The sequence below is a fragment of the Enoplosus armatus genome, chromosome 12 (genome assembly GCF_043641665.1).
Source record: "Enoplosus armatus isolate fEnoArm2 chromosome 12, fEnoArm2.hap1, whole genome shotgun sequence".
NCBI lineage: Eukaryota > Metazoa > Chordata > Actinopteri > Centrarchiformes > Enoplosidae > Enoplosus > Enoplosus armatus.
In genome coordinates, this window is record NC_092191.1 from 4,596,281 (window position 1) to 4,609,386 (window position 13,106).

General features: G+C 41.8%; 1 protein-coding gene across 1 annotated transcript in view; it reads right to left on the bottom strand.

Annotated features, from left to right (window-relative positions):
- Window positions 1-13,106, bottom strand: part of wdpcp (WD repeat containing planar cell polarity effector) — an 80,141-nt gene that overhangs the window by 11,977 nt on the left and 55,058 nt on the right. The window contains 4 exon segments of the mRNA XM_070916042.1: window positions 2,115-2,214; window positions 9,454-9,517; window positions 10,608-10,731; window positions 11,191-11,379. Of these exon segments, the coding sequence (XP_070772143.1) occupies window positions 2,115-2,214; window positions 9,454-9,517; window positions 10,608-10,731; window positions 11,191-11,379 (477 nt within the window).

Genomic DNA, 13,106 nt, shown 5'->3' on the forward strand with positions numbered 1-13,106 from the left:
GGTCATGACTGATCAGAATGTGTTGGTGCATTTAATCTGCAATAACTGTCTTGTTTTCAGCAGAGAAAGTTGTGAACATCGACGTATCGTCATCTTTAAAGTTGATACGATGATCTTGTTAGGAACAGTTACTTATTCACACACAGTTAACAGTTACGAGCAACATTATTATTTATCTGGAGTCGTGTTTCTGTCGGCCAGATGAATATAAGTCTAATGTTGACTCTCTTTCAGCTCTGTTTTTGGTCGCTACCAACTCCTGAGGGAAATATCTGCCTCTTTAGCTGCTAAATGCTCCACTATGTTCACCAGCTCGTCTCTAACTGAGTCTGTCTGCTGTGTTCAGTGGGTTTTTAGAGCTTTTCCACTGAAAACGACACTATGAGAGTGAATCAAAACAGTAAAGTTTTGGGCTGGACGGCTAAACAGTGAGCTGAAACTTGCTTTGCTGTAAAGCTCTGTGAAGCCGAGGGGAAACCAGTGACCCCTGTCTTCACATTATCATAAAAATATCAATCATAGCCACATTAAAAGTATGTCATATACATCATGACAGAAGTTGTGACAGTTTAAAACGTGTTAATACAATATTTCTTCATCCAAAACACAGAGAGCGAAAGTGGAGACTCATTTTGGTTAGTTGTATATTACAGAGTCCAGTTTTCCACGACATGAGCTCATCGCTGTGTAACAAGCTGATTATTACAACGTATATTATTAATAAAACACATGTTACATATTGTATTTGTAATACGTGTTTAAATTCATGTTGATAAATCAGCTTCCAGACCACCAAAGCAAAAAGGTGCATAAGGTCAATATTGATGCATCCTTTAATTTTCATGTATTTCTTTATTTTCTCTCCTCATTCATATTCTTCTTTCGTTTATTTTTCTCTCCTTCACCTTCCTCCTTTCCCCATTTTTATTGCATCCCTTTCTTTCTTCCCTCTTCCTCCCTCCCTCCTTCATTTCTTTCCTCTTCTTCCTTCCGTCATCCCTCCTTTTAATTTCTCTCTTCTGTCCCTTCCTCCCTCTTTCTCTGCAGTGCTGTTGTCCAAGGATAGGACATGCTGCAGGTGATGGAGGTAAATCATCGAGGACATAATTAAGAGGCTTATGAAGAGGAGCGTGCGTGTTATGAATCACATTAGAAAAAAAAAAAAGAAAGAAAGTGCATTCAAACAGGCCTCATAGTTACACAAACGCTCATTTTCATTCACAGACAAACACAGACACTCAGCCTTAGGGGTTTGACCTTATACAGTGGAGTTAAATACCTCTCTCGCCTCATTTGGTTGTGTGTGAGTACACACAGACAACCACACACACATACACACACACACACACACACACGCTCAAGCAGATTGCCTTCTGGTGTGTTTTAAGCACCAATGAAGGACTCATCAGACATGTTCATCTAGTTCCCTCACAAATTTGAATGTTTTCTGCTCACCCGTTGGCCCTTGAAGCCTCTGTGAGGAATTGCATGTGTGTGTGTGTGTGTGTGTGTGTGTATGTAATCAGGAACTCGGCTTGATCCCCTCTGGTATGTGCTTTCGGGAGTGTTTGTCAAAGGGCAGCAGCACAGCCTGAAGTAACGACAAAAAAAAAAAAAAGGGCCTTCGCTGGTTTTCCTCCCCCTTGCTGGTTACTCAAAAAACACTTGGGTGTAATGTATTTCATTAGTCTGATATTAAAGACTTTGTTTTTCAATACTTTATATCGCGACACTATAAAAATCTTTATCTATATCCAAAAACACAAGGAACCTTAAGGTGGAACTGCAAGTTTCAATTAAACACTGTTTAATTTTACAAACACGTACCAAAAAACTTTCTTCATAGATGATATTGTCATTAAAAAAAGGGCTACAGGTTGTGTGAATTTTACATGAATCTCACTCTGTCCAACATGATCTGATTTAATTCTGCTTTGTGCTTTAAAATGAGGGCGAGAGCCTGAGAAAATACCTGGTGTTAGATGTCAGAAAAGTGTGAGGGAGTGGGTGAGTTTCTGAGGTTATCAGGAGTCCACCTCCCGTTTCAGATGTGAGGAGAAATAACGAGTCACATTTGGCGTCTTTTTGGTTAGACATTATGATTATTTTCTTACCGTTGCCTGCGATGGCCTGGGCCTCGATTTCATTAGCTTTCCTCTTGGCCACATCCGCTAGCACCACCTCGCCCTTATCGCTGGCAACATAATGGAGGTCCTTTGAAGGTAATGCAAGAAAGAAAGAAACGTGAACGTTAATCTAAAATGAATCTAGGCTCCGATGACAATAGAGGGTTTTTTTTTCTTCTTTTTTGGAGGGGTGGGGGCGGTGTTTTGGCGGGAGACGGAAGAAATAGATGAAATGACAGAAAAAAATGAGCCGTTTGAAGCACAACATCAGAAAGAGCACCGGTTGGATGAAATGCCGGTTCCTCCAAAAACTTTGAAATCAGCGCCACCCGCCCCCTCCCCAACACACACACACACACACACACACACACACACCCTCGTCTCTCCGGTTTTGAACTAGGGAGGATGTTATCTGTCACATTTCAAAAGTGGGAGAGGAGGCGAGGGACTGTTCACCTTTCAGAAACGCTGGTATTCTCTCTTTACGGAGAAACATATCCAGCCGAGCACATTACTATATCAGCCTGCGACAATATTGGAAACAGCGTGTCTCCTCTGTATCTCTCTGTTTGAGTCTTGCGAGGCCATAAAGAGAGACAATATTGCTAAATGATGACTGAGGGTGGCTGATTTAAAGCTCAACGCTGCCATACTATTCATTAATAACCACACTCCTGGTTTAAGGTGCTCTGGGGACAAGCAAGGCTGAGGTCAATTCATCTATTTAAATACATGAAATGTAGAAATAAATTCACAGACTGTAGTCTCAATAAATTAGATTCAATTCAAATCTCAGTTCTCCTGCGAGGGACATGTGCTGTGCCCCAAATCCATACTATGAATGTCCAAATGTTGTATCATAAAACAGTTTAGTATATTGATTTCTTGCACATAAACCACAGTATAATATTTAGTATATACATAGTACATAGTATTGATATATTGCTTCATCCCATTAGGGTGTTAACAATTAAAAGGTGTTATAGCCGGTTTGATTAGAGTCAATACATTTAACATTATCAATAATGTGAGGATGTGGAGCACAGTTAGTAAATATACGTGCAGACCAGATTGAAAAGAGAATTCTATGATTTTGTTCTAATTTTAAAGATGTAAAACTGGTTTAGTTTGAAATAGAGTGAATCCTGACAACAGATGAATCAGAGAACCTAAAAAATTCAAATGATGACTAACTGATGATCTGATGGGACCAATGACCGACAATAGTTACACATTTCTCAGTCTAAGAAGCAGCATGATGGTATAAAAGTCACTGACTTGAATCCCCCAGAACGGCTGTGAAGTGAATGAAACAACAAGCAACATGTTGCCCCAGTTGCTCCAGTGGAGCCTGTCAATAACCAGCAGTACAGGCTGAAAATGAACTGGTCAGATCCCAGTGTGACGCTGTGAGTGGAAAGCAGGATAGTGCTGAAGGAATGAAATATACATAATGTGGATAATGCATAAATAAAAGTGAGTAAAATTTAAACTAGATATTGTGAAACTGAGAAAAATATTTCTGCAACACTCAACCTTTTCAATTGATTGAACAGAAAGTGAATCATACCCTCGTCCAGGCACCCAATGAGGGGCTACTCAGGGTCGCAGGGTTTCCTCGGGCCGAGTGCAGGGCCTGAGGGCCCATCAAAGGGTACAGCGTGTTAAGGAAAGTCTTCCGCCTCAGCGACATCACAGGACATCAGTGCCGTGACTCAGGGCTCGCCATGGATAACCCTCAGCTGGCTAAAGCCAGCCCCCAGCTGAGCCTGCACCCGGCCCTAATACCCCCATATTGTAACCCTGCTTTTGTACCCCTAGAGGGAAAAAAAGAGGGGTGGGGGGCTGGTTTCCAAAAGAGGTGGGGAGCAGAGAGGGATTGAGGCAGGGGAAGAGGGGGAGTAAAGGAGAATGAGAGAGAGAGAGGGGCTGAAATTGAAGAGTATGAATGGGAACAGATTGGGTAATTATAGTGTGGTGCCTGCCCTCTGTGGCGAGGAGTTAGGAGGAAATGTGAAAATGGCCGACAACAAAATGGCCTCAAAAGAACCTAAATCGGCTCCCAGGACTGAGGTGGCTAATTCAGCCGCTGTGAACGAGGACATGGCCCCTCAATTAGATATGAGTGAGGCTCTCTAATTGATAACAAACAGAGCAGCGGAAGATTAAAACAGGCGAGGAGGAGAGGAGGCATTAAAATGACAGTGAGGTGTGTGAGTGAGGGAGAAAGAAGAAAGAGAGGGAGACGGTGAACAAGACATAAAAGACGTGAAGAAGGCAAAATACACAACAAGGGTTTTCATATGAGAGAGAGAGAGAGAGAGAGAGAGAGAGAGAGAGAGAGGGACTGTATGACAGACAGAACAGAACAATATGAACATTTGATGCCGGGGCGCTTTATTCCAGCTTAGCCCCTCATAATACTGTCTGAATCTGGAGAGAGGGACCCAGAGAAAGAATGAACGAATGAACAAACGTGAAATGAGAGAGAGAGAGAGACAGAGAGAGGGAGAGAGAGGAGTATCAGCCCGACTAAGAAGGGATAACAATAATACTGCATATAAAACCATCAGATATTACACCTCTTATTCCCTGACGCTCAAACGCGACACTAATCTTATTTATATAAGAGCTTTAGGGGTTGCAGCGCCTGATAAAGAGGGGCGTTTTAGTGGGCCATTTTTGGGGAGTAGAGGGGATGGGGGAGGGCGGTGGTGGTGGTGGACGCTAAGAGCCCGATATTGACTGATATTTGGGTTACCTCCAAATAAATGAGGGATTAGGTTAACTGGCGCAGAGCAGCGCTTACGACACATTAATAGACGGGCTCATGTCTGCATGTTCGCAGTCTGTGGGTCACTGTCAAACAGGATCGATGGGAAGTACACATGTGAAGTGTGGATTTGCTCCTCTTTTTTTTAATGCATTATGAGACACTTACTACTGACTGGCAGAAGTACTCATTGTCTTGTGTAAGAAAACTGCAGCATATGAACTGACGTGATTGCGGAAAAGATATGTGCTGTAATACTTCATTAATCTGTAATGTTTACAGCATCCCTGGAGCTATACTGTGATTATCATTTGTGATTTTGATGCGTACGCCTGCTCATACATTTCTTCCCTACAACATCTCACAGAGGACGGCAAACAACTTGTTGCATTTGGTGAAGAGAGCTCGAGGTGCAGAGAGTAATAGAAATAGTGTTGTGGCAGTAACAGCAAAATACTCTTGCTTAAGATCGCAGTTTAGTCAGTGAATGTGTCATTTTGTTGTCCTATAGATCTAATTCTGCCTGTAGACATTTATCCTGTGTCTGAAATCACTCCCTATTTGCAAATCAATGCACTATATTTATGATCATTTTACTGGCCAGTACTTTATGAGTGTTTGGATTCAGTTTTCTTTATTTTTACTGATATTTTCAAGCAAAATGAGTGGGGTGACATGGGCAACTATTATGTTATGGGCTACAGCTTATAGGCACATTAACTGTGTATATACACAGTATGGTATTACATATCATAGCCATAAAATATATGACAATTTCTCCAAATACACTACACCTGTCGGTGATGGCTCAAAATGATGATAACTTCCAACTGAAAGTGTAGAGAATAGTGAATGAGTGAATGAGGGAGCAGTCTTAGTCTCTGTGTTTTCCTCCAACATGTATTTCTCCCTGTATGAATGTAAAATATATCAGCATCAAAAGGCGGCTCTAGAGAGAAGCCTTTGCTCTTTGATTCTGAGGGACGGACATCAAAATCCTGATGATTACTTCTGAAGTTTTCAGACCCCATTGCCACCCCTGAAAATATCTCAGGCAAATGTCACATCACCACCTGTATTTATACTCGGGAAAAGAAAAATACACCAATTACAATTAGTCTTTTTGTTTGTTTTAGGGAGGCTTTTTCCAAAAAACATACAAACAAATCAAATATTGACAAGGAAACACAAATCCACATAGGCACAAGCATGCAAACATGAAAATACATATTCACTAATTAACATAGACATAATCCCTGGACATGAGCACATTTGCTGAACCTGCACACACACACACACACACACACACACACACACTTGTTTTCTGACACACCTGTTATGCAGGAGCCTTGTGTTTGACTAACACTTCTATCAGATAGGTGTTAAGGACTTAACGTTTTAATAATGCTAATTACTCATCTGAGCGACAACAATGAGCTTATTGCCGAAGATGTGCGATACCTCCTCCTCCTCCTCCTCCAGTGCCTCCAAGCCCGGCGTCAGATAGGGGAGGAAGATAGGGGGGTGAACCCAGCAGACGCAGCTTGCCTTACTGCTAGCGTATCTAACAAGAAACAGTACAAGCCCTCATTGGGGAACAAAAGAGCCGGCATCAGATTCGGCTATCACACAATTTGATTTAATTAACAAGCTACATCAAGAGCCAAAGACCCAGGAAGAAGAAAAAGAAGAAGAAGCAGAGGAGGAAGAAGAAGAAAAATGGTCTTGACTTGGCTGACGAATGACCTAATTGGTTACATTATCAACTCATTATCAAAGGCTAATTAGGGAGCTACAGAACAGCGCCAATTATGAAAAAAAATGCTAACGACTCAGTAACCCCCTACTACTACCACTCCATACACCCCCCCCCCAACCTCCACCTCCGCCAAAACACCCCCCTACCACCAATTCCTCCTCCCCCTCAATTTAGCCCGACACTAAAGTGTTTCATTTTAACAAAGGGTTTCTTTTTTTAGGAAAGAAAAGGGCTTGGAGGGCCTCTATTGTTACCTGGGAAACAATGGGGCTTGAAGGGGTGGGGGTCTGGTGATAGAGGGGGGTATATCATGCTGGGCATTTCTAGAGGAGGTGATGGTGCGAATGCTATCTATGTGTGTGTGTGTGTGTTTTATCAAGTCGATGGTGCGTTATTGAGTTCTGTGGGCACGTTTGGAAGTTAGAAAGAGTGCGGTGAAGGTGGGGGTTGCCCTCATTAACCCCCTCCACCTCAACTCAATCAGCCGACAAGCAGGTTAAAGCAACAACACATCCTAATTAGAGCGAAGGCCAGAGCTTGGGATGAAATGTCAACATCCTCTCTTTCTTGCTCTTTCTCCCCGTCGCTCTTTTCAGACGAGGAGTTGCTGCTCTCTTGTTCGCTGAGGCAAAAGAAAAAAAGTGCTTGAAAACACTTGTCGTCAGTGAGCATCAACTTTGTGACAGATCTAGGATGAGAAGTGTTTGGTGAGCCAGTCTGTCTCTTAAATGTGTTTGTAAAATGAAAGTAAAATAAAAATCACTCACATGTTTAATTTGATCTTAAACTGTGTTGCGTTCCAGGCAATTCAACTTCAGTATGATAATAATATTTTTTACGCGTGAGAAGATGTCACCTTTACAGTATCAACACTACACGTGTGGTTTGATTTAAAACAGGAGATGAAAAAACATCCTGTCAGGTGTCGTATGATAGCAACAGGAGGGGGACGCTGGCTCCATAATTGGAGAGGCTGCAGTCTGAAGTCTGGACAGTGACGCACTAGTTCTGGATAACATCACACGAACTTCACACAATCAGGCTTTTAGATTTCTGTGATTCCCTGTAAGGTGGCTTATTTTACATCACACACAACTGAATATCACAATTTTTTCCTCTTGTGCCACACACAAAAACCTCTTGAAAACACGATGAAAACTGTGAACATTTGTACTTCTATTGAAATGTTTTGTGCTTTATATTTCAGAACTTGTCACTTGTCGCGTACATACAGTACATATGAATGTAGATGGAGCTCTATGAGAATAATCGCTGTAACTGGAACATTTTTCAGACAAAACCGCTTTGTTGACAGCTCAGGCTGAACTGTCCTGATGTGACTCCACCTATTGAAGTCAGTTCAACGCTGAGAATTATTTTCAAATATGATTCCACCTCCATCTCTGAGCTCATCTTCTGTGTCTTACTCATCTCTCGACGCCTCCAAAGTGACGGAGCAAGACCTTGTTTCTTTTCTCTTTAGCCTTTTTTTTACATTTGTCATATAGCTTTCCATCTACACCACTACCCCCTCCTCTACTCTCTGCACCCCCCTCCTTCCTTTACGCTCTTTCAAGGTCCACAGGCTCGACTCCACCTTTTCAATTCGGCTTCCCAGCAGCACTACTTAGTGGGGAGGTAATTGGAACCAGTGCTATCAGTGTGACTGAGGGAGCAAGAGGAGTGTGTGTGTGTGTGTGTGTGTGTGTGTGTGTGTGTGTATGGGGGTCTGTATTAATGTCTAGGGTGTTGGTGAAGCATGGAGCAAAGGGGGCCCCATGAAAAAGGGGGTCAAACACATAGAAGAGCATTTCAGCGTGGAGTGGAAGAAAGAGCGAGTTAGAAGATGAGGGGAGAGGAAAAGGCCGAGCCGAGGCCATGGAGGTTGTGAAAAGATAGAGGCCCATTCTGAGATCACACCTGCTCTGTGACATGCAACACACACACACACACACACACACACACACACACACACACACACACACACACACACTATGGGTTACAAGTCATGTGCAAAGTAACAAGAGTACAATAATGAATGAATTAAAATAGGTTGTATAGTGTTAGAGAAGCTGCAGAACACTTACATAAAAATGAAATGAAATTTAGGTGCCTTCATTCTTAACAATATCACTGGGTGTTGGAAACATGTTGTAAGACATGTTACATGTCATTTAATGGGTCACAATGATCACAAATTGTGATATTCTCTTGGGACTAAGTAATTGGATTTGCAGCAAAGACTTTTCAACACTTTCTGTGTGAGAGATGTGAGTATATTTGAAAATTCAGTGAAAAGTCAGTGGGACAAAAAAATTGTGATTTAAAGAACACAGTCTTGGGGGAGTCCGGGTACCCTGGTGGTTAAGACGCACACAATTTAAGCACAACCTACTCAGTTAAATCCCAGCCAGGGAACTTTGCTCAATCACTGTCAATCTCTCAAATAAAAAGGCAAAAATGCCCCCCAAACAATCTTTAATAAAAGAAGAGTTTTTTGATTAAGCATTGCCTGAATCCCATCAGCTTCTAACAGTGGTTCTGGTACAGATCTATTTATGTTGGGATTTGTGCTCGTAATTTGAGTACATTTAAAACTGTTGTCCGTGAGAGAGTGTCGCATTTTTCTTTCCTTATATTAACTATTCATTTGTGTTGACAAGATCATAAAATCCTGGACGGACGGACTTAAAAAGATCCAACAGTGGATTCTACTTTAATGTAACCTTTTTTTCTTTTGTGTGTGTCACATTTTTTCAAGACAGCAATTTAAATGAAATTCAGTTCCCACTCACCATGAATAAATCTCTGGCTTCTAAATCTACAGCGAGGAGGAAGGCCTTCTCAAAGCGCTGGTGTCTGCAGGGAAAGTGGAGACAGTTAATAACAGTTAGTAGGAAAACAATCATGAATCTAAAAATACACGCTTTGGATGAAAATGTATGGATGGATAGGTCAGTGGTACATATTTCCTCCTTCCTCTGATCTGCACACAGACACACACCTCGATCCACACACACTCCTGCATACAAAACTGTCAATAATTGAACTGAGAGTAGCGAGTCCTCTTCCTATTATCCAGAATTAAAGCTGGGAGAGAGAGAGAGAGAGCTGTATCTCCCAGTACAAAACACCTCAACTTTCCCTGTCTAGAGCCAACATGAAACAAACAAACACGCAGAGAGAGGAGGTGCGGGGGGGGGCTTCCTTCATTTGATGTTGATGGAGAGAAAAAGAATGCAGGTAGGTGATAAGAGAGCAGAGAAGGAGGGATGCCAAACAACGCTCCCCCTCTGCTTCAGAGGAGGAGAAAGAAAGAGTGAGGAAACGGGAGGTAATTGCAGGATGGAGAGCAGTAAGCAGCAGTGTGTGGGAACAACAGGGTCTATTTCAGTCAAACAGGCATTTCAAAAGGCTCTCATGGCAGAAGGGAAAATGAAACAACAGTCTAAACAGGTGCATGTGAGGTGCTTTGCCTTATGAATGACTCAAAGCTGCATCAGTGTGTGTGTGCGAGGAAATTCAAAAGCGATTTCTTTTTTGGAATTTTTTAAAATAGCAATATTGAGCGGCAAATAAGCAGTATTAAATTGTATCTTCAATGGATGTCATTTTCTGAAAGACCTTTTTTTTGGACAGCATGTCTTATTCTGATTCTGCACCCTATGATGATAAACTGAATAAATGTTCTGCTGATGCCTTATAAATAGTCTGTAAATATGTGTACGCGGAGCTACAGCTTTCAATCACTGATCAGACGTCTGATGACAACTGATGTCATTTTAATTGAAGTCTTATTTGTATTTCAATTGCTGATCTGTAGTCAGATAGAGGAACATATGCATTATGTATTTAAATACATTTAACTCCAAGAGTGCTCTAATTCAATGACCTTGACCCCCCCCCCCAACCCGAAGAGTTATGCAAAAGAAAGAGTGTGTGACGTTACCTGAGGAGGTGGTGAAAAAAGCGGCGGGCATACTTGCTGATTGGCTCCCTGTACTCAAGTATCACCATGTCAGAGAGGGGGGCAGGTGGGGCGTAAAACACACCCAGAGCTGATTCTAGCAGGGCTACAATAAAGTAAATAAACATTCACAGGGTTTTAGTAGATGTGGGTCAGTAAACAATTTTACCAAGCAGTGAAATTTATTTTTAAAGATAATGTAGCCGCACAGTTAAATCCTTTGCTTCTCCGCACATTGGTGAACGCCTTGTTATATATTAACTTTTTAAAAAGAGACAGAGTCCCTCCGGAAAAGAAAGCCTAATTCACAAAGTGCTAATTAACAGAAACATTCAACAGAAAATGAATGAATCCAATCGAAGTGGAATGACTTGTATGTTCTCATTTAGTTAGTTTACAACACCACAAACCTTTAAGCTAATATGACTCATGAACATAATAACTTCTTAAATACATTTCCTCTCTGGGATTCAGTCTAATGTTTCATAGCCAGAAAAATAAGAATAACACTGCTGTCCTTTGGTTTTGTCTGCTGAGGATTGGTTCACACAGTAGAGAGACCCACCCTCTCTCTCTGCGGTCAGCTCCAGCCTCAGCAGGTGGTTGATGACCGAGATCAGACCTCGGTAGCACTCGTCTCCAATGACGCTCCAGTCCATGGTCTCCAGGACGCCCAGCGCCTCTCTGACCTGGCCACAACGCAGCCGCTGCTGCAGCAGCTCCCCGGGACCCATGTGGCCCCCAGTCAGAGCTCCTGTCACAGAGAGTTTGGTTTTAGTTTATTACTACAGGAAATAAAGCAAAAGAAAGGATTAAGAAAAGATAAAAATCAAGAGTGCACCAAGTAGAATGGATGAAATTTATATATGACGCCCTCCTGTTTGGTCTTATCACCTGTTATCTGTCTACACAAATAAATAAATAACTAATAGTAAATATATCACTGTGCATTATCTAACAAATCAAACACCAATTTTGACTTTCTATTTTTTCTAAACCGAAATCAATACACAGCAGAACCAGAGGATCTTGTCTACCATCAGATACAGAAAATGTTTATTTTATTTGCTGTCATTTATTTTCTTTATCTAATTTCATTTGATCTCATTTTTTATTTTTTATTTTATGTTGGAGAATTTTGCTCAGTATGAGTCGATATTTCAAATGTTCACACACATTTATGCTTTTCTTCTTATATTTACACACTGTACAGTACTGATGTAGAGTATATCCCTAATATGTTGGTTTAAATGTGAACTCTGAAGCAGCGCTGGATTGGTCGGACTGGCATTGACTTGTCAATCAATCAGCTGGGAAGTGTTTAATCCCTGGTGTATGCTCTGTGTTTCTGTGCGTAAGTGCAAAATAAAAACAAAGTTCTCTTCATCACCATCTGTTTAAATACATCTGAAAAAATACTGAGCATACAGTATGTTCACATAGAGATCTGAGATCGTCCATTGACAAGATGAGAGGACTGCTACAACTGATTAGGCCTTTTGACCAGAGGTGATTGATTAAGCTTTTGTTTGTGTGTGTGTGAGCACATTAGGACTCTGTTGAATAATGGAAGGACAAGGTTTTGTACCCTTCCCGGCAGTAGAGGTGTCTTGTTCTGTGTGTAAAAGGGCAAAGGTGCACGTGTGTTTGTGGCTTTATAGAGCACACATGCGGGAAGTGAAGGTGTTGAATGCCGGAGCTGATTATTGTCCATTGTGACGGTGTGTAGGGCAACAGTCGAAGGGGCCGCTAACTTGTTTTGACATTTTTCACACACGTCATGTAATATTCTGCTGCCATGTAGTTAAGTTACATATTCACTAAACTAAATTTGGACACAGCCGGTGGCACCGTTCCGGACAGTGTAGGTGATCACTGACAGCGGTGCTGTCAATGGGCCGGGCTGAAGGCAAGCAAAGTCACCACTGACTCTTGTCTAATTAATTGAAGTCGTTGTGCGTGTGCGTGTGTGTAAGGGGATGTACAGGCAATTAAAATGACAAGCTGGCAATTAGCAAGCCCCCAAATCCCCTAAAGAGTGGGCTAATGTGGCTAATACATCAGCTGAGCGTAGTGCAGTTTGTGTGTGTCTATGTTTGTGTGTTTGTGTGGGTGTGTGCCAGCTAACTCTGACCAGAGACAATGGATCATTGTGGTGGCGAGGACAAGTCAATTCTCTGCCACACCTGTCCACACTAACTTATTTGACCGGCTCAGTTCAGCGTCACTGTGTCCCAACACAAAACAACACTGAGCAGGACGAGATCAGCAGCAGCAGCATGAACAAACAATGAGTACTCATACTGTCAACATCAACACGACAAGCAGACTTCGGCTCGAAGGATAATGTCTTCTAAAAAAAAAATAATAATTAGCTATTGAAACTGTTATATTGTGGACAAGCATTCAGTAAATCAGCTTGTTTTAATTTTGTGCCAAAAAGTAAAAGTGCTCCACAAATGAGCTCTTCATCCGAATTTG